This window comes from Lates calcarifer, linkage group LG2 (genome assembly GCF_001640805.2).
Source record: "Lates calcarifer isolate ASB-BC8 linkage group LG2, TLL_Latcal_v3, whole genome shotgun sequence".
NCBI lineage: Eukaryota > Metazoa > Chordata > Actinopteri > Centropomidae > Lates > Lates calcarifer.
In genome coordinates this window covers 23,600,234-23,621,177 of record NC_066834.1, presented here as the reverse complement: position 1 = coordinate 23,621,177, position 20,944 = coordinate 23,600,234, and the positions used below count along the sequence as shown (strand labels likewise).

Below are 20,944 nucleotides of genomic sequence, written 5' to 3'. Positions count from 1 at the left end.
ACTCCAAGTCTTTTTCTTTGATGTTTATTTACAGAAGAGTAGTTTCCACAGACATCTCGAGAGTTGCTGTGAGTTTTGACATTTTCACATATGGTAACACAGTGGAAATATTTCTACAAACCACAAGTACTACCTATCCTGTGACCGACTCTGCTGAACAATCAATGTTTCTATCACAAATCATGGCCATGAGTGCCATGACTAACACTGAGTAATCCATCTGTCGTTTTACAGACTAAGAAAATTGCACTTCTAGAAATGTAAATATGACAGCCCAAAAAGTTGCTCATGGCCCAAGAAGAAGTCTATTTCGCGCTCCTACAATTTTGCTCCTACAGTAGCGTCTGAGACATGAATGAGGTCTTGTTCGGCACACAATGACTACAAACGTGTCTGAGTAGCTGCAGAGCGTCGCTGGTGGCACATGACCACAGAGTCTGAAGTCTGTGCTTACACATTCGGAGAAGCACGACTGAGCTGGTACACACAAAACTAGAGAAGACGTACGAAAAAAATGCACAACAGTGTGACATCACTGGACAAAGCAGCTCACCACAAAGCACCAGAATGTACAGAGAAAAGCCAGAGAGACAGAAATACACTGAGTGATTTGTACAAAAAGAAAATGTCATCTGTGCATAAGAGTTACCTTGATTTACTTTCCAAAAGGACAAAATGAGGCTTTGTTTGACAACAAATGACAACTGAGTCAGATATGCTGGCATGATCCTCTACAATTTTATGCAAAGATGGGGCACCTGAGTAGAGAAGAGACAATTATTTCTAAATGGCTGTCTGCACTGAGAGGTATGACCTGCCTGGGGAGGATGTCCCTTTAGCCCTTCTCCCTGCTTAGTACCTCAGTCACCTGGGTTGCGTAAAAGTAGTATTTGACCAAAACCTGACTTTTAGGCTGTTATTCATTTAGACATTTTTATTTTTTCCATGATTACTAATTAAGTTAACCCATACCTTAAACCCTAAACTGTAAAAGCTAGGTAATGACTAACTATTGCAGAATAACAGTGTAAAAGTCAATTTTGATTACTTCCACAGACCCCTCCTCCCCTCATTTGTTTACCCCTTCACCACCAGACTAGACCATCCAGGCCACTGTAATGAGTAAAGACTCACACTGAGGTAAAATGAAACAGTCTATCCTGTTTTCTATGCAAAACTTGGCTCACAAAACAACAGGATGCTTACGTATATATGTTCTACTCATTATAAAATGTGCAGTATCAAGAAACTGATCAGAATCAAATCAACAAGTTACCAACAATGAGGTATACTCTGTTAATAAAACCCTTACAAAAAGAAAATGAAATAAACATAATTATTAAAGTAATTATCATTGCTATGATAATTATGAGACCATGAACAACTTTACACCAAAAAAAAAACAAAAAAACAAAAACTGATTGTTCTAGCCAACAAAAAGACAAACATAAAGAAAAAAGTTACATGTATTTAAGAGATAGTGGTTAAAAGAGTTAATAGAGCTCCTATAAGGAGAGCATACATCCTTCATGCTGGAGGCAGGCTTTATGCTAATCCCCATTTCAGATCCTCTGTGTTCAGCTCCATATACCATAATAACCTACTACTGCATCAAGACTTAAAAGACAGGCAAAATGGTGTGATTTAACTGAAATATCTGTGGAAAAGAAAGACAAAAAAAACAACATGAAACCCCTAATTTTAAATACTGTATGTTACAAAAAAATTATTGACAGAAGATTTTACATTAGATTTTGGCAGCTATATTATCATAAAATCTAACTCCTGCATCACAGATGTGATAGTGTCTCTGTTTGACTGACTAACATCCAAAAAACTGCAAAACTCTGGCACAAATCAACTCATTTCCAAATGTGTTAAATGACCATGAGAACAATTTGGTGCACTGGCATAGATAATTTACTTTCTCTTTTACAAAAGAGGCCTTTCACAAAATGTTCCTGAATGCCTTCCATGTTAGAAGGTTGAACAGCTGCTATGTGCAAAGCAATGGTTGCTTTGGATTTGTTTATGAGAAATATACGTACAAGTGTGGTGTATTGTTTTCCTCTGAAAATAGCCATGTTGGGTGTGAGACCACTTGAGAAAAAAATCACAGTATGTGAATAGCCTCTGTTCAATGAGGATCAACAAAAAAAAATGTTTTTGTCACCATGACTGACTCGAAACACTATATTAACTGCCACGATTCTGTGCCACCCACTTGTTCTCAGTTCAAGCAGTTTTGCAAAAACACTGCAGCTCAGGTTCCAGTATCTGCAAACGCTGCAGTGAATGGAGGAACTGAACTTGGGTCTGGATGAAGCCTGTCAGAGCAGCAGGAACACAGTCTGGGGTTTTAGCACTTCTCTTCTTAAGGTAGCATGGCTAATCATGGCTGACCTGGACTCAGAGAGGTATGTTTAAGATATCAAACTGGAATGCTTTAGAGAATATTATACTTCTTTCTTGACTCAGGACATACAAGTGTTTGAGGATGATGAGAAACAGTTAACAATATAGAACAGTATCAGTAAAGAACCTGGGTCAAAAACATACATAGTTTTGGTGGTTTGATTTAGCTTGTATCATCAAACCACAAGGGATAAAGCTGTGGCTGCATTGCTCACTATACATTTAAACTGTCACCTGAATCAATGCCACAGCAGGTGCTTCACTTTAACAGTGATGGAAACCTGCTCTGACATCACTGATTGGACTGTGGACACAAATAACACATGCTTGCCACTTCAGATTGATGAGCTGAGTGGTGCAGAGGCAGTTTGCTTCCCATGTGAGCTCGTTGTTGAATTTCTCTTTACGTACCATTTAAGTGTGGTTTGCCAAATAGTACAGTGGGTACAATATATTTTAGAAGTCTTATAAGGTGTTTAATAAACATTTCTGTAAGTGATCGTTTGCAAAATCTAAAGTCTCCTAATGTAGCAAACCCCACCAGTTCACCCCCATTTGACCTTCCAATTAATGTTTGACCCAGGTTTGCTAACAACACATTCACTTCTGTCCCTATATGCCTGCTACTGCAGTAAAAACAAACATATTAATCTTGTTGTGATGTTAAGTACATACATGGCAAGGCTAAAAAAATAAGTCTCTTTGAGGTACCAACCATGCTTTTTTTCTTCAGAAAATCAAGAACAATCAAGATTTAGAGCAAACACAATTATGTTGATAAGAAACATGTTGAGGATGTTTCATACATGTCACAAGGAACCATTTATTTTTCCGTTGCTGATGTGTTTGAGTTGAGCTGGTGAGATTTTTTACAGTTGCATGGACATGGGTAGAAACATAGGCAGGATATAGGGGGTTTGTCCACTCCCTTTTCACTGCTGGATGACTAGAAGAAAACCACCTGAGAGAAGATGGAGACATCATGTACAATAGGGCTGGACTCAATGCTCTGCTTAAATCTGGTAATTCTTTAAGAGGATGTTATTATTATTGTTATTGTTGGGTCAGAATCACCGATATAGCCGATATACACGGTATTACTATGTACAGATTAGATCACACTCATACAGAGTAACACTTGCCTGTTCTATCCACCACAAGTGAAATTAGGTAAACTACAGTGTTCGCATCCTTAAAATAGTCTTTTGATGTGGAGCACTATGGGAACCAGCTTGTAACTAAGTCCCAACCTCACTCATTCTCATGAATAAAGACATTTATCACCCCCTATAGGCATACAATGTTAAAGCTGCTGTAATTTTAACACTTGTGCAACCTGCAGCATGATGTTAAATCACATTCACACATTCACAAAGTGACATTTTGTCCACATGAAATACACGGCGACATACTGACTACTTGCGGGGCCAACTAGTGAAATGCTGTAACTGGCTAACGATTAACTTGCTAGCTGACCTGGCCACTGAGCACTAGTTGGTTTCTGGAGCTTTTCTCTCTCTCTGTTCACTGTTCAGTTTACTTCCCCCTGGCATTTTGCTCACCATTGAGCCAAAATTTTGTCACCAACGAGACAAAAAGGTCACACAGTTTATTCAGAAGTCATGTTTGTGCCATCGACTCCAGTTTTATGACTGTCTGTAAACCAATGATCAACAGGTTTTACTCTGACAGAGGAGGTTAAATAAAAGTTAATGGAGCAAAACAGCTAATAAGCTCTGACAGCTTCCTCCATTTTGGACTCTGGCTCTCTGTCCCCCTCAAAGGCCAGCACTGTCAAGACAGTTTGAGTTCAGTCACTGGCACAAATTTATATGTCACCAACTCTGCACAGAACATTTGGAATTTTAATTAATTGATTTTGCCACAAAATGTCAAGGTTTTAAATGTGGGTTTAACCAGGCTTTTTTTTTTTTTGTTGTTGTTTTCTTTCAGTGTGAGCAGTTTTTTTTGGTTTCACATTTAACATCCCTCAGGTAATACATGTGCACGCACACACACGCACACACACGCACACACACACATACATGCAAACCACATGTATATGTATGTATGTAAAATATGTACTCCATCCATTAGGTGCATAAGTGGCACAAGTGTAAAATTGCAGGAGCTATTTATTTCCTTGTCTATAGTTGGTTCCAGTTTTTATCATAAACTCTGCATTCTTTTTTTTTGTGGGGTTTCAACAGTAAGATAATACTGACTAAAACAATCTTTCAGTGATCTGAGAGGTGGCTGCAATGCACTAAAGCAATATAATTTCCTGTTGAACTTAACACAAGAACATACAGTGTAGGACGATTATTTCTGTATATTAATACCAAAGGCTGTCAAATCAGACAGGTTAAGAAAAAGATCTTAAAAAGGTGCTAGTTACGTAACACTAATAAAACCACACTGGAAACCGTCCTGAAAAGAAATGAGGTAGTGCTGTTGATAAGGAGTAGGGATGCACCAGTTCCCCGTGTACTTCATATATTGGTTAATTAGGAAAAGCAATCTGATCCATAACTTAAGGAATACATTGAACAGTTTGGGGTCAAAGTAAAAAAAATGGAGCAAATTTATTTATTTTTTTCCTCATCAAACTCCTTTTGTATTTGGTCAGACTAGAGCATTGTGGAAATTTTCACATACAGCTGGAATCAGGCTTGTAGAGTCAAGCTGAATTTCCATTGAATTAAAGACATGGCAAGCATTTCACATAAAAAATGTCATACTTAGCTGAAAATGACAATTGGCTCCAACTGATGGCACAGTATCTTGACAACAGTATGGACATTGGTGCATCCCTAACTGGGAGCCAAACCAGAAGAGTGGTGTACAGATAGGTTTGTTGTAACATCTCCTCTAGTTCTCCCACCAACATAATTAAACCAGTGTCAATATTAACATGTAAATACTGTGATTCCAAAATGAGATATCCACCATCTATAAAACAGAAAAAAAGCAACTTCACTTTTCAACTGAGTGTCCCTGGTTTACAAAATCACACCACTTGGATATATGGCATTTTGGAAAGGAATACTTCATGTGTACCAAATCTGTATACGCAACATATTTTTATATTTTGAGTGTTATTTTTCCCTTAATGCTGACGTGTTTCGAACTTGTTCTGAATATAATAATCTATAGAAATATACAGAAGCCATAAACGCACCTAGAATATTTAGGCACCTGAGACCCCCACACTCCAGTCAGGAAATGTGTGTGTAAATGTGTGTTTATGTATGTGACCAATTGAGTTTCTGGAATCAACTATGCTTTAAGCTTTGTGTGTGTGTTTCTGTGTGTGTGTGTGTGTGTGTGTGTGTGTGTATGTGTGTGTATGTGTATGGACCCTGAGACAGCAGGAGGCTGGAGAGAGACACAGGTGTTCTGCACTCTCAGAGTGTGCAGATACTCTTTAAGGCTTATTCCTCAGTGCCACGCTAAAGTAGCATCCACAAGTCGAAGCCCAGGGAGACCCACCAAGCCTCCGCTTCCGATCCTTCCATCCATGATTATAGCCTGTCCAAGTGCTCACTCACTCAGGGAACGTTCCAGGCTTTTTCTCATTCCTGAGTGGAACAGAGCCATGTGCGACACAGTGGGAATAGCCTCCTTCAATCCACTTCCATCTGCTTGGTTAAGTTAAATCTTTCTTTTCTTTCCTATGGACAGGAAAGAAACCCAGAGGAAAGCATGGTTGCAATGCTAGAGAGCATACCCATATACAGTACTCTACCACTAAAAATATACTGTATATGTATACTGTATATACACATGTATTAAACAATGGATTCAAAGTACCTATAAAAACTTTGCAAGGAAGAGAAAGAAATCCAATAATGAGGTGCATAAAAATAATCCATAGGGATTCTTCCTGGGTACTTAAAAGAAAGAAAATCAGTCTGATGTCTTTAGGTTCGCGTAAGGGTCAGTGCCCTACATGCAGACGCTACGGGCACAGATAACTGTGTGCTGCTGAGGTAGAGTGGACAAGGCCAGAGCTGACAAAGGGGGCAGGGGACAGCCCGACAGTGATGGCCTTCCCTGGTGCAGTAGAGCAGTGTCTGGAGTCCCCATTCTCCAGATGCTCTGACCTCAGCACAGACCTCACAGTTTTAGGGGAGTGGAAGCCATTGGTAAGCCCCATGTCCTGCTGTGGCTCTGTGTCTGCAATCGGCTTGTCTCCCATGCTTTCTAGCTCCCCATTGTGGTTACCCATCAATTTAATTGAGGGAAAACGTGAGGGGCTTTGGGCCAGTGGCAGTTTCTCTACAGATTCCTCCTCTCCTGACAGGCTTGGCTGGTTCAAAGGGGAGTATCGGTCCTCTGATAATGAGGGTCCCCTGGTGGTGTTAGAATCCTTCTCCCTCTTGCTGCCCTCCTCCTCTTTCTCTCTCCCGGGATCTGACAGCTCTGAGTGAACGATGACTTCTGCCTCGACCTGGTTACTGCACAGGGATGTACTCAGATGATCTTCTGAGCCCTGCAACAAAACAATGTCACTGTTACTTCAGGCACTTCAGACATTAGCAGTTAGGGGACTGTTTGCAATGTTCCAATCATAGCCTTAGCAAGTGTAAATGGACTGTCAACCTTTGGATTTTTCCACAAGCTGAGGAGGTGGGCATGGGGCTATAGTAAGAGTGATACTCCGCATATTATAAGTTTGGTATGTGGTGTATTTTTTTAGACCAAAAGTGTAAGGATAGGATTAAATTGTGTGTTTATATGCTCTAATGTCTGGCTAATTAGCTCAACACAGTGAGATAACTTCCAAAGCCAGGGGGCATGTGTTAACAGACTAGGTTACAAAACACCTGGTCAGGTTTCAGTGTAACATAGAGGCTCAACTATCTTAGATAAATTACACTTATATATACTTATTATACATGGACAACAACTAACACATCTACTGTGTAATATTTTCCAAATAATCTAGATGCCATCAGAATATTACATCAGGGTAGATTCTCAAAAAAAATTGTCCTGCTTTCCCACCATACTATTCAAAAAATCTGTGTTATATTTTAGAAAGAAACAACAGTCTGATCTTAGATTTTTCCTTATCATACTTATAATGCTAGAACTAACAAGCTCCACCCATAGCTGTACCTATGATCCTGCTTAATTTCTGCTGTCATAACTAAAATTATTAGTCCTATTTCTAGTCTTATTGCTACTATTATTATCACTATTATATTTCATTATTATTATTATAAATACCATTTATATCTCTATATGGAATCTGCATTATATTATGTTTTCCTTCCCCTTTTGACCTGTGGCATGCAGCTAGCTGCAATCTCCAGCACAGTATCAGATATGTAGCCATCAGTGTATGTTTAAGACCACATTTATAGGGTTCTTGTTGTAAAAAAAAAAGTCAGCTGGAAACATTATAGGATCAGTTCATGGAGCAAATGTTAGCTTTAATGAGCTAGCTAGCTACAGAAAAAAATCTGCCAAAGTTTTCAGCCAGCAGAGTGTCACCATCCAAAAATGGCAAGCACATACTGTTTCAGAAATCTAGATCTGCCACCAGTATTGTTTCCAATGGTATAGGCGCTGTGCAAAAGTGAAAAGCTTGACAGGCATAGCGATGGACAGATCAATTATAAATGTCATTTGGCTCAGTGATGCTAAAGCTAAAGCTGCTTGTCAGACAAAGTGATAACTAAAACAGATACAATACTGGATGTTGTTATTTACCGTGCTGTTATCAGTAATTAGCATGTTGGGAGCTCCATTAATGAGTGTTGGAGAGTCTTCTGTTATGGTGTCTCTGTATCTAGTGATTCTGTTGACCCAATTATGACTCACAGAGCCGTTCCAAGCAGCCTGCAAGATGAACAACACAGCGGATGCATCAAAATTAGAACTATTATCCCTCTATCGATACATCAAAAAATAACAGTATCCAGAGTATCCAAGGCCCATCTGGAAAAAAGGTACCCCCCTTGCAGGTTCTGACCTTGGGTTCAGGTGCAGGGGCATCCTCCCCTTCCACTGGATTAGCACTCGCCATCAGGCTCTGCTCCTCTGGGGCCTCTTCTGGCGGCTGACCAGACTCTTGGCTGCCTGAGGGCATCAGTGTCTCCAGCTCGTAGCTATCGCTGCACTCTGGCAAGTTGGAGGGTACTGTGGGGCAGCCTCCTCTCCTGTACTGAAGGGTCACAGCTGTGGAGTCCAAGCCCCCAGATATCTCCCTATGTGAAGCAGAGATGAGAGGGATAGTATAGGAATTGCCATTATAGACATTATAGAAGCCTGAATTTCACCACAGTTGCCTGGTTTGTGATATAGACTTTGTTTTTGACACAACATTTTGTGTAAGTAAAACAAGCAAGATAAATTTAGAAGGTAGATGAATACATAGGTACTGTACAAGTACCCACACTGCAGTGTTAACATACCTGGATTTGCTGTTGCGAAAGCTGAAACACATGCAGAGGAGGATGCATATCAGTCCAAGACAGACACCGACTATGATGCCTGTCACTGCGTGGATGTCTAGCTCTGTTACAATATCAAACAACACGGAAAAGAAGGAAAAAAAAAGTTTACACATGGCAGAAACATGGCATATTCTGGAAATATATACCATATTTATTTTCATATTTGATCTATTGCCAATGACTATATATGGCTCATCTAGAACTCCATCTTAAAAAATACAACGCATTATCATATCTACTTCTAAATATTATTTGGCTCAGGCCGGACATAAGGAGACCACGAGAATGTATTGATTTCTTCATTTAAGACAAAGTTACTTTAGTAATGTGATATAAAGCAACACTCAACTAGGGAGAGCAGACCTTCATTGATATTCATTTATACTGGGTATCTTTGGCAGTCTGGAGACTGAAGAGGAAACAGATGGCCGGAGCTCTCACCCACCCACCAGCCACCTCAGTCCCATTCACACTGCATACTGGCAACACTGTCACTGGCCATGTGAACAAAATAAACCTGTTACTCTGTCTTTTTTATCAAGGGCTTGAGTGAAATAAAATTGCATTCTCAATGCTTATTGCATTAGGTAAGTTTAATGATGTCCAGATATAAAGAACATAATGATCCTTTCAACAATCATCTCCTACCCATTATGTAATGGTAGGCTGGTATGTACTGTGTATATATGTTTATAAAAAGAAAAAACTATCGTAAAAAGTATTCTATGATTGAGCGCTGTAGTTGGCTCTTTGGTATGTTTAAAATGTCTAATGATTATTTTCATTTTTGATGGGACTGTTTGTAAAGAAGTAGTAAGGACAATGAATTTAACAGGCTCATGTTGAATAATTTGTCACAGGGGAGTTAATGGTTCTGTATTTATGGCTGTCTCTCTGTTTAAAGACAAAAAGGGCATTTAATAATCACAGGTAAACCTAAAATGCTGCACTGATCAAATTAAGTGTATAATGAAATTCCATGCTTAAATACAAAGTGACATGAGAGTAAAGAAAGTGCTTTTCACAGCAATTTTGTTAGGTACAGAGAGCAGTAATTCAAAGATCTCCCCTGGGGGTCGCTGATGATGCCGCCCCTTTGATATCCACCCTTAATATTATCCTCAGAATGCACCAGAATAGGAGTGGAGAAATAACAATGTCCTGCAGAGCTGTACTTTCTCTGCTGGCAGGGACAAATTACCCACTTTAATAGGAGAGACTGTGTGTGTATGTGTGTATGAGTATGGCTGTGTGTGTGTGGCTTTGTATTGCTATCTTTATGAGGACCAATTTCGTTTTTATTCATTGTGAGTACATTCTTGCATTGAGGACATTTTGGCTGATTCTCACTACTAAAGGACTGTTTGAAGGTTAAGTCAGGTTTAAAGATTAAAGTTAGAATTAGGCTTAAGTTTGTAGTTGGGATTAGGCATTTAGTTGTAATGGTTAAAGCAGTGAGCCAGGGAATGCACTATGTCAATAGGGTCTTCTACTGTCTAGAAAAACAAATGTGTGTGTGTGTGTTTCTGCTTTTAAGAATTGTTACTTTAGTTTTCTATGTTCTGAAAGGCAAAAAATGTAATTAGCACTATTCAATGAAGAATTCACAAATGAAAATACACAAGTTAGAGAAGAAGTTGGATTTTCTGCTTCTATCAGCTAGATTTCTTCTTCCCACACCATCGAAAGCTCCTCTCTTACTGCCTTCTCACACTTAGAAGTGTTCCTAAAATTATTACTTTTTATCATTATTATTGTCACCTCTACAGTACATGCACTGCATGATATGTACCATATTTCTGAGGGGGAGTGTGAACATCCTTTACAGGTGAATAAGGCCCCGGCCCCACCTCAGTAGATGCTCCCAATTTAAAAAAGTAATGAGTGCCACTGGACAAACCCTGGACCTCCACGCTGGTGATGCTCCCTAAGAAAGACAGTGACAGACAGAAATATTATCAAGAGCTATGATCAGTCTTACAGATTTTATTGTGCCAAGCATTCAGGCAACTCACCATCCTGAGAGAGATTTTTCCATAAGTGCTCAGGCTGGCTGAGGTTGCCACTGTACAAGATCATGTAGCTAATGATGATACCATTAGGCTCCAGTGGAGGGCGCCAGCTCACCAGCACAGAAGAGGAGTCCAGCGCACTCAGCTGCAGCTCCTCTGGAGGTGTGGAGGGCCCTGGAGGAGAACAGAGGACTGGGTCAGTAATTAGTAACCCAGAAACTAGGCCTCACAGCTGGGGAATGTATATTGTTTTGGTGAGGGATTTGACATGTTGTGCAACAACCATCTGCGTCCTCATGTTCCCACCACCTGGGTACAGGAGAGAGGGGACAAGCAGGGCAGTGGGGGAATGGGCTGGGGCTCAGGTGATGATACATGGTAGGGGAGAGCTTGCCGGGGTGACTGGTGGTAATGATGTCATTAAAGGCGTCCCGCTCTACACTCACCACCCTTACTTGGCTAGCAGATAGAGCTGCTGGCTGACATGAGACCTACTACCACACCTGGGTGTTTTATTACAGCCAGTTATCTGTCGTTGATGCCAACTGCTAATTCCCACGTTCACTGGCCACTGGCCAGCCGACACGCTGATCTGCATGAGCGAGCACACACTCACTTGCGTGAACAGGCAATCACCCCACCCACTCTCAAATGGGTATATTACAGCATCTGAAGACTTCAGAAAGCAAAAACTGGACATCTTTACTTCACTAGCTGGAGACCAAGATTACCACAATTACATAAAACTGCTATAATCAGCTTATCAAGTGCAGCTCATTAGAAAAAGTTCTAAAATAATAAATGTGCACTTTAAGAAGACGAAAAATTAAATACATTTGTGAGGGACACAAAGTATTATATATTAGCGGACACAAAATCATATAATGTGACATATTTTCGACCGACTGTACACTTAAAAGAGCAAAAATCTTATATCTCTACCAACTGTTTTTTAGGTTAAATGAATCTGATAGGACCAATAAACACCCTTAAAGCTCTTACTTTCTTATTTAACCTGCATCCTCCTCCTTCTCTCCCAGAAACATATTCCCAGGTGTTTGTGCTACACTAGATAGCTATCCAACATAAGTACACTTTTCTATTTTTTGGCACAGTGTAGTCCTCTTTTCAGCAGGTTAAGTGATTTTTTTCAAGGGCACTGAAAAGGTTATGAGGGAAAGGAGTGTTTTTTTCATCAATAGCACATGACTACAAAAAGACTTGAGTGAATTCTCTACTCAGGTAGATGCACAGGTGTGTGATTACTTGGGTGGAAATTGCAAAGCTATTTGAATGGTGGGTCATTAAAAACCAAAACAGGAAATACAGTTTAAGTTCTCCCTCAGAAATGTTCTATCTGAAAGATTCAGCAATACATGTTTGATCCTCAGGCAGGCCTAGACACAGATAAGGGTCTGTTGTGCACCAAAATCAGCGACTAACAGACGTAACAGGATGATGTAGTTTGCATCTTCTATGTATTTATGCTGTTTGTTAGCTTGTTAGCATGTAACTGACAGTAGCTGACTCTAACTGGAGGTTTTGGATATTTCTTTTGTCCCACTGTGCATGTTGACAGGATTGGTTCTGTAGGGTATGTGATGTATGAAACCCTGGCTGTCTGAATCTGTGTTTTTGTATGGGAGTACAGTATAGACTCACGGTCAGACAAAGTGGACTCCTCCACAGTGCCGCTGAAGGGTCCCACTGCATTCTCTCCAATAGACTGTACCGCCAGCTCATAACGGGTGAAGGGTTTCAGTGCCCCGAGCAGCATCTCCTGAGCAGAGCTGCAACACACAAATATGGGAGAGTCCTGAGTGTGTGGTATATGTTTTATATTCAGCACCAACAGAAAAATTATTTACCCTGTTTAATCTTAATTTTGTTAGTTTGCTAGTGGACCACTCTAGTCTACAATATTACTATATTGTATTACCTTTATATTGTTACTTCATATCACCTGCCTGCTGCTTGGCAATAGTTTACTGTAATATGCTTATAAGTGTTTATTAGGGATGCACCAATACCGATACCAGTATCGGATATCGGGTCTGATATCCTGTTCCTGTACTCGTAAAAGTGTTCCGATACCACAGTCCAATACCACTTTACGGCAGCATGACGTTCACTTCGGGCGGTCAGGTGCTAAGTGAGAGCACGGAGGAGCAATGTCGGCGGTGTGGAGGTATTTCAAAGTGGATGATGGTGACTAAAGTAAAGCAGGACTGCAAATTATGCTCTGCAAAGCTATCAAGAAGAGGGACGAAAGCGAGTACTTTCAACACAAACAATCTGATAAAACATCTAAAAAACCAACATGACACAGACTTCAAAGCGTTTGCTAATAATGGCAAACAGCAACAACCAACTTTGCAGCAAACTCTGGAGAAGAGGGAGAAGATGTTAAGAGACAACTCGCGCGCAGTGAAAATAACAGAGGCTCTGACCCAGTACATTGCTCTTGATGACCAGCCATTGTCGGTTGTTGATAATATGGGATTTAGATGTCTTTTCAGCGTACTGGAGCTGAGGTATGAGATCCCTAGCTGACACCACATCACTGACACAGTGTTGCCAAAGCTACACGACTTTGTGAAGAGGCACATCTGCAGCCTGTTGCGAGACATTTCAGCCCTCAGCTTCACCACTGATATTTGGACGAGCAGCGTTAGCCCGGTGTCCCTCATCAGTTTAACTGCACAGCAGATTGACGAGGACTTTACTCCGCGAAGAGTTGTCCTGCATGCAAAACAGTTTAGGGGTTTGCACACCAGGCCAAGCCATTGCAGGTCTGTTTGATGACATGCTTCAGACATGGGGGGTCCCTAAAAGTTCTGTTCATGTTGTGCTACGTGATAATGCGAAAAACATGATCAAAGCCATGAGTGACGCTGGACTCCCGAGCCTGCCGTGTGTCGCACACACCCTCCAGCAGGCTGTTAATGAGGGGCTTTAAGCACAGAGGAGCGTGGCTAATGCTGTGGCAGGAAAATAGTTGGACATTTTAAACATTCCGCCTTAGCCTACTCCTGCCTTGAAGATATTCTGTTTGTTAAAAACAGAGGCAGTTGAGTGCTAAAATGTCAATAGCAGTACTTTAACAGTACTTCTATTTGTGTAAAATGTGTGGCAGTGCCATATATAATGGAATGTTCAAATGTCGGTCACAGCAATTTCTTACAGCCAGAGAATGAAACAATATCTGATGAAAATAAAACACGTTTTCAAGTAAATGTACAAAGTGTAATGGCATTAATAAGTACTCGTATCGGTACTCGGTATTGGCAAGTACTCAGATCCAGGTATCGGTACCGTGCCGGTTTGGAAAAAAGTGGTATCGGAGCATCCCTAGTATTTATGCACCACTTCAGCCCAAGAACTCTATATCCTTACTTTAGACAAGTTTTGAATGAATATGATTCACCGAGAATGGTGAAGAAGGGATAGAGAAAATATGTCTTGACATAAAGTATTCGTCCCATTCCTAGATATAATGTGCTGGTAGCTGATGCGGCTTAGACACCTCATATGCTGCTATTAATGTTTCACTGTTCTGTCATTATTATTCCTTTAGCTATAGTAATAATAATTATTATTATTACTATTTACATTTTGACTTAGACTGTGTATTTGCAATTTTGTCTTTCTCTTAACCCATCCCCCCACCCCCCTCTCTCTGTCTAAACCCATCCGGTCGAGGCAGATGGCCGCCCACCCTGAGTCCGGTTCTGCTCGAGGTTTCTGCCTCTTAAAAGGAAGTTTTTCCTTGCCACAGTCACCTAGTGCTTGCTCATGGTGGGATCTGTCGGGTCTCTCTCTGTAAATTTTATAAGAAAAAGAATATGGTCTAGACCTGCTTTATATGTACAGTGCCTCAAGATAACTTCTCTTGTGAATTGGCGCAGTATAAATAAAATTGACTTGACTTGACTTGACTCATATTGGCAACTTACTTTGACTGTGTGTATTAATGATGGTTAATAATGGAGCTACTCAATGCTATTCAAGATATAACAGAACTCTCACAAGAAATAAACACATTTGTTTGTTTGGGGTTAGACAGAAACCAGTGTTTATGAAAAGAAATTCAGACATGGTGCTCTTAAGAATAAAAAAAAAACATTTATCCAAAAGAAAACACTCTTCTGGCACTCTTATGCACAGCAGGAAGAAAAGGTATACTAAAAGCCTTTATTTAGTGGAGCAATTGAATGACTTCAAACACCCACAGATTTCGCCCTTGCACATACAACGAAAGCCCCCTTTGAATACACAATTTCTCCTTTCTCTGGCTTTGAGCGGCTGAAAAATGTTTCTATTGATGACCAATTTTTATAAGTAAAATCATGTTTAATTCACCAGTGTTTAAGTCTGTCTCATCAGTGGAGATACAGTATGTTCATACACAAACACTGTGGTGCTGAGCTTTGTGATGTAGACCTTATGGCAGTACATCAAGGGTTATGCAGGAAGCAGTATTTGTAGTACTGGTGTTCTGACCTGGTAAGATAGGAGACAAGGGAGGCGTTGGTGGTTCCTACTGGGCTGCAGCGCACTGTATAGTTGATGATGCGAACGTTGCTGAACCGTGGTTTCTCCCATCGCAGCCAGATGGAGGTGGAACTGTTGGCTGTGGCTTGGATGCTGCTTGGCGGCAATAGAAGGGGGTGCGTAGGCAGCAACGGTGCTTCAGCACACACACACATAGATACACATTACTTGCCTTGGAATCTTGGAAAGTGTTAATGTCATTTGTTATCATTCATCACCCCCCCTTTTTTGCAAGACACTTCATTCATTTATATATACATACACACATGAAAAGAATTATCTTACTTCTGTCACTGGCCTTGTCTGTCCTTCCCTTCCACACTGCAGCTGCTCCATCTATCTGCTTACTGAATGCCCAAACCTTTACCTCATACTGCCGATCAGGGACTGATTGATACAAACACACAGAAGAAGACAGAGTGAGAGGAAGAGGAGAAGAATAGAGAAAGATGAAAAAGAATTTAAATGAAAAAAATAATATGATTAAGTGATTCAAAAAAAATCATTTTCCTAGTCACACATGCTGTATTCATGTTACAAGGAAACCTAGGCTGCCTCTTCCGAAGACAATAATTGACTTCAGGCTAATTGACTTCCCTATTTGTAATTTAAGCATCAGTCCATTAGAGGTCTGTATATATGCTGCAACTGAATAATGAAAACCACAAATTGAGACTATGCAAAAACCTGCATTAAAAAGCTTTCACCTATGAGACAGCTTTTGAATGAGATATTAAATCATTAACTATTACTTTTCATGACAGATGCCTGTCTTACTCTGGTTTTTCTTTTTCAAATTTCTGCTTTCTTTTGAAAGCAGTTTTTGAAGGAGATACAACCCTCTGTCTGCCAAGGACACTGGCAAAACCGTGTTTCCCTCTCTCAGAATTGAACAAGGCTATCTCAAAGGTAAAACTCCAGTACGTGCTCAAAAAAAAAAAAAGCTAACTAATTCTTATGAAATATTTTTCTGAAGCAAAGTGGGTATCACTTGATTTGAAGAAAGCTAAAGGCAGTGTTAAAAAATGACCATGAACACGTTGTGTTGTCATTACACACAACAGTTCGGTGTGTGTCAATGTGTATCTGGAAAGATGACGTTTCGGGAGGCCTCTGTTAACAACTCACCCAGCCCCGTGAGCAGTCGATGCCTAAGCCTCTTTCGCAGCCTGATGGTGTGGGTTTGTGTGGTCCTCTCTCCATTGGCTGACTCCTCAGCCTCTACTTCTCGACAGGACAGCATGTAACCAGAGACCAGTGTGTGATTAGGTGAGGGTTGCCATGTCACATTGAGACTGTCCGCTCTGGCTCTGACTTTCAGCTCAGTGGGGGCAAAGATCACTGAAAAGAATTGGAAAAGAAAAAGCAAAAAATAAGTCACATGTTGTGACCGATAAGTCCACATGCAACATTACAACTAAAACATGAGACATACTATCTAAATATATACAGTAATTCCAGCTGACTACTCATACATGTCTTATAGTGGGGTATACATGAATTCATAGTAGTTGTATGCCTAAATCTCAGAAATGTAGCTGTTAATATTACATTACAAATGACTGTAAACCTGCATGTTACCCTGTATGTCTGCAAAGTGACTAAATGGTGGATGTTGATGCTTTAATGCTTCTGTGATGCTCAATCAATTTTTCATTTATCAGTTGTCTTATGATGATGTGATGATCAGCTCTATTGGAAGAAAAAACAACTAAAACAGATTTTTCTGATATTATGTATATCTTAACTTCTTTTAACATTATACTTATACACACTTAAGGCACCAAAAAAGTGCATGATTTACCTTCATTTTTATGTAAAAATGTATTATGCAGTTTATTTAATTTGTGAGTAGCCTAGTAACAGTATACCCCTTCTCTTCCATTTTAAAATTGTACTATTGTTTACAAACTAAAATCTAACAATGTTTCTATAGAAGCTTATTAATTGAAATATTCAAAAACTATTCTTTAAATTGTTTCAGTTTAAATCATCAAGGTCCAAGATATATTTAGCATCTTAGAGTCAAGTAAAGGACCAAAAAGTCTGACTTTAGTGCCAAAAATGATTGAGTTAATTGACTTTTCCTATCTTGATAGCTGCTCTTAAACTCTGGTTTAAAAAGAAAACAAAACAATAATAATAATAATAAAAAAAATCCAAAACAAAACAAACAAAACTGAATTTCAGAAATGAACAAGGTCTGATGTCTTCCTTACCCATGCTGTGGTTGCTGTGGCGGGCTAATGTTTTGTGCTGGGCCCACTCAGATGGGACTCCAAAGCCAATGCCTGTTCCAGCTGCTATTCTCAGCCGGTAGACCTGGTTAGGCTGCAGTTCTCTCAGTGTAAATTGAGTCTCATTACCCCCCACCTCCGCTGACAACACCTCATCTATGATGGGAACACACAATACACACACACTAATGCATCTATATATATCTATATATATATGTTATGTACTGATTTTTCTAATGTACTGAATGTTTTATGGAACTGATGATAAAAAACATATCTCACAGGAAAAAAATATGTGCTCTTAGCAGTTTTGTTATGAAAACAGCTCCTTTCAGATTGAGCTTGAACTCTCTGTACGCACTGGAGAGATGGGCATTCAGAAAAAAATGATTCTGTTCTGCAAGTTCTCTTTTCTATTGTCTAAATATAATTAACCCTATCATACACATTTGCAACTCTCTGCACTCTTAAACCATTTGTGGTATTTCAGAAAAAGAGATAAATAAGTAGAATGTCAACAATTTTATATGAATTACAGTATGTCAAGAAACCAATATCTCCTAAATTATACTCATTGTGCCACAAAGACTGGCAGTTAAAATCAGCTTGTCCAGCAGCGGTTACTAACCCTGATCCAAAGAGCCGTACTCAATGCAGTAGCGGGTAACAGCTCCTCGACTGTGCTGCGAGGACAATGGATGCCACATCAGCCTGATTTCTGTGGGGGAGGTGCTGGCTATAGACAGCTGAGGAGGTGCACTCGGCACTGCAGGAGGAAATGAAAGAGGAGATACTGAGCTGTCTGATGAAACACTTTCAAGCCATATCTTATAGATCTGCACAGTTTCTGGACAGTTGTAAAACATACTATATCTATAACTGATCCATACTTGTAAAGCTTTAAAACGGTACACCAAATCAGTATTTTCTTAAAGAATTGATCAAGTCTTCAAGTGCTTCAAAAATTAAATATGACTCAAAATGCTGGTCAGCTTTTAAAAACAGCTGTAAAGAAATACTCTTCTGTTATGTCTCTACTGCGCCACTACTACCTTTTAAATGGCTACAAAAAAAGACTTGACACTGATGATGCATGAGCTCTTAAAAAATCCAGTGGAGTCACAAGATTGGCAAACTAATAATGTTTGAGTAAGTGAAGCATCTCAGGCTGGCCTTATTTTACCTGTGTGGACTTATTTATCTGTGTATCAGTCTGATAACTCACCATCCTCCAGCATCTCTACAGTAACAGGCAGGGATGGGCTACTGGCACCCATGGGAGAATAAGCCACGACAAAGAATGTGTAGGCAGTATGGGGGAGAAGTTCTTTGACGTGATACTCTGTGGTGTCGTTGTTCATTGCAAACTGGTACTCTGCGTTATCTGAGCCTGAAAAGGATAAAAAATATTTGGACAATGTGAACACGTTTATTATACGGCTACGCACACACACACACACTTAAGAATAGAGAAATACCTGCAGCGAGCTGGCAGTGCACAGAATAGCCGATGATTTGGTCTGAGTTGTACTCAGGTTTCTCCCACATGAGCAGGGCAGCTGTGCTGGAGTAGGGTGTAGCAGTCAGGTGACGAGGAGGGCTGGGCAGTCCTTCCCTCACAATGACCGTCAGCTTGGCAGTGGCACAGGCCGTGCCCAGCCCGTTGTCTGCTATGCACTGGTAGTAGCCCCCATCCTCCTGTGCCAGCTGGTTGATGAGCAGGACTCCAGGGCTCTGGGTCTTCACTCGTCTGAATGATTTGATGGGTTGGCCGTTCTTCAGCCAATGCAGCACTGGAGGAGGCTCCCCGGAGCTGTTGCACACAAACCTGGCTGTGTTTCCCCGGGAGAGAGACATAGTCTCTGGGGGCTGGAGAATCACTGGAGGGGCTGTTGGAAGTAGGAAAAAAGCTTTTAGTTTTATATACTATAACATTAAAGGGAGACATAGTACTGCACTTGGGTAAAGCCATGGCTCTTGCGTGACAGATTTTAAAAAGAAAGATCATCAGAACTTTCTTTTTTTAAGCGATGCTTCCTATAATTCAATTCAGTTTTTGATAGATTAGTTTGGAATTTGATCCTAATAAGTTTCAAGAAGACAGAACCTCAGTGGTTCAGTATCTCTGTTCAAATTTAGCATTTTGACACAGAGTAACAATATAAATTTAGGCTTAAATCTTTCAGTTATCTATAGTTATATAACATTTTGTGCATAGATAGCAATAACCTTAACTGCACAGTTAATATAATTCAGTTTTTGCATTTCCAGCAGACCTTCAATTACATGGTGACTTGAGATGAAGGTGGTGACAGAAACTAGCCTCAATGAAACAGCTCTCAGAAATGTCTAATCTGTCATTACATACAGTACAGTACATGACTCCTACCGGGCACATGCAGTTCAGCAGCAGCAATGACAAACTCTCTGGTCTTGGGCTTGTTGGCCCGGCAGACATAGACGCCAGCATGGTGACGCCTTGTGTCCCTAATCACCAGGTTTGTTGCGAGGACAACCACATCAGTGGAAATGGGCTTTCCATCTGATCAAAGGAGAAAGCAACAAAGAACAACAGATGACAGTGCCAGATCATACAGATGAAAAAAAAAAAAGATTGGCCCTGAGAAAACTAGAGATCATTTCTCAGGCTTTCAGTTGCCTGAGAAACAGCACAAAAGAGAGAGGCAGCACTTTGAGCAGCAGGGGATTTGACCTGTAATCACACAAGCTGACCAACAGGTGGCTCTGTGATTTTTCTGTCTGCGCTCACTGAGCTGTCTGCATTGGCACACACTCCTAGGCTGTGAGTGAAATCACTCACTATTTACCATATGGACTCCTATTTAGTTGATCCGCCATTTTGTAGTGTTGTCGGATTATCTACAGACAATGGTCATGTCCTACACAGTGAATTATCTCGCTATAGCACAAAGTGGAAATGTTCACTATCCAAATGCCACTTTACAGTGCAGATGACCTTAACAGTGTAGTGCAATGCATTATCCTCTAATATTAATTGGGAAAGAGGAAAACAATTCTAATTCAGACAAATCACAGTATTCAAAAAGTTTATCCTTTGTATGTGTGTGTATTTTTGTGTGTTTGTGCATCAAAGTTGTGGAGGTGTGAGTGAATCAGTGTGACATATGATCTTGTGTAGAGCATGGCTCAATGCACAGTAGAACAACACAGAGCTGGTTGAGGAGAGACAGTTGTTATGACTAAAACAACAGCTTTACAGCCACAGGTACGCAAATCT

General features: G+C 40.3%; 1 protein-coding gene across 2 annotated transcripts in view; it reads right to left on the bottom strand.

The window, feature by feature from the left end:
* Positions 1–3,766: 3,766 nt before the first annotated feature.
* igdcc4 (immunoglobulin superfamily, DCC subclass, member 4) overlaps positions 3,767–20,944 on the bottom strand; it is a 47,511-nt gene continuing 30,333 nt past the window's right edge. The window contains exons 6-20 of one of the 2 annotated variants that reach the window (XM_018666965.2): positions 20,075–20,227; positions 19,164–19,574; positions 18,911–19,075; positions 18,314–18,451; positions 17,668–17,841; positions 16,577–16,789; positions 15,734–15,835; positions 15,398–15,584; positions 12,557–12,684; positions 10,898–11,068; positions 10,675–10,809; positions 8,841–8,943; positions 8,399–8,633; positions 8,137–8,265; positions 3,767–6,910 (exon numbers count right to left, since the gene is read on the bottom strand). In XM_018666965.2, coding sequence (XP_018522481.1) covers positions 6,377–6,910; positions 8,137–8,265; positions 8,399–8,633; positions 8,841–8,943; positions 10,675–10,809; positions 10,898–11,068; positions 12,557–12,684; positions 15,398–15,584; positions 15,734–15,835; positions 16,577–16,789; positions 17,668–17,841; positions 18,314–18,451; positions 18,911–19,075; positions 19,164–19,574; positions 20,075–20,227 — 2,978 coding nt within the window. In that variant the 3' untranslated portion in view covers positions 3,767–6,376. The remainder of the gene's footprint in view (positions 6,911–8,136; positions 8,266–8,398; positions 8,634–8,840; positions 8,944–10,674; positions 10,810–10,897; positions 11,069–12,556; positions 12,685–15,397; positions 15,585–15,733; positions 15,836–16,576; positions 16,790–17,667; positions 17,842–18,313; positions 18,452–18,910; positions 19,076–19,163; positions 19,575–20,074; positions 20,228–20,944) is intronic. The other variant, XM_051077153.1, reaches the window with a different exon arrangement.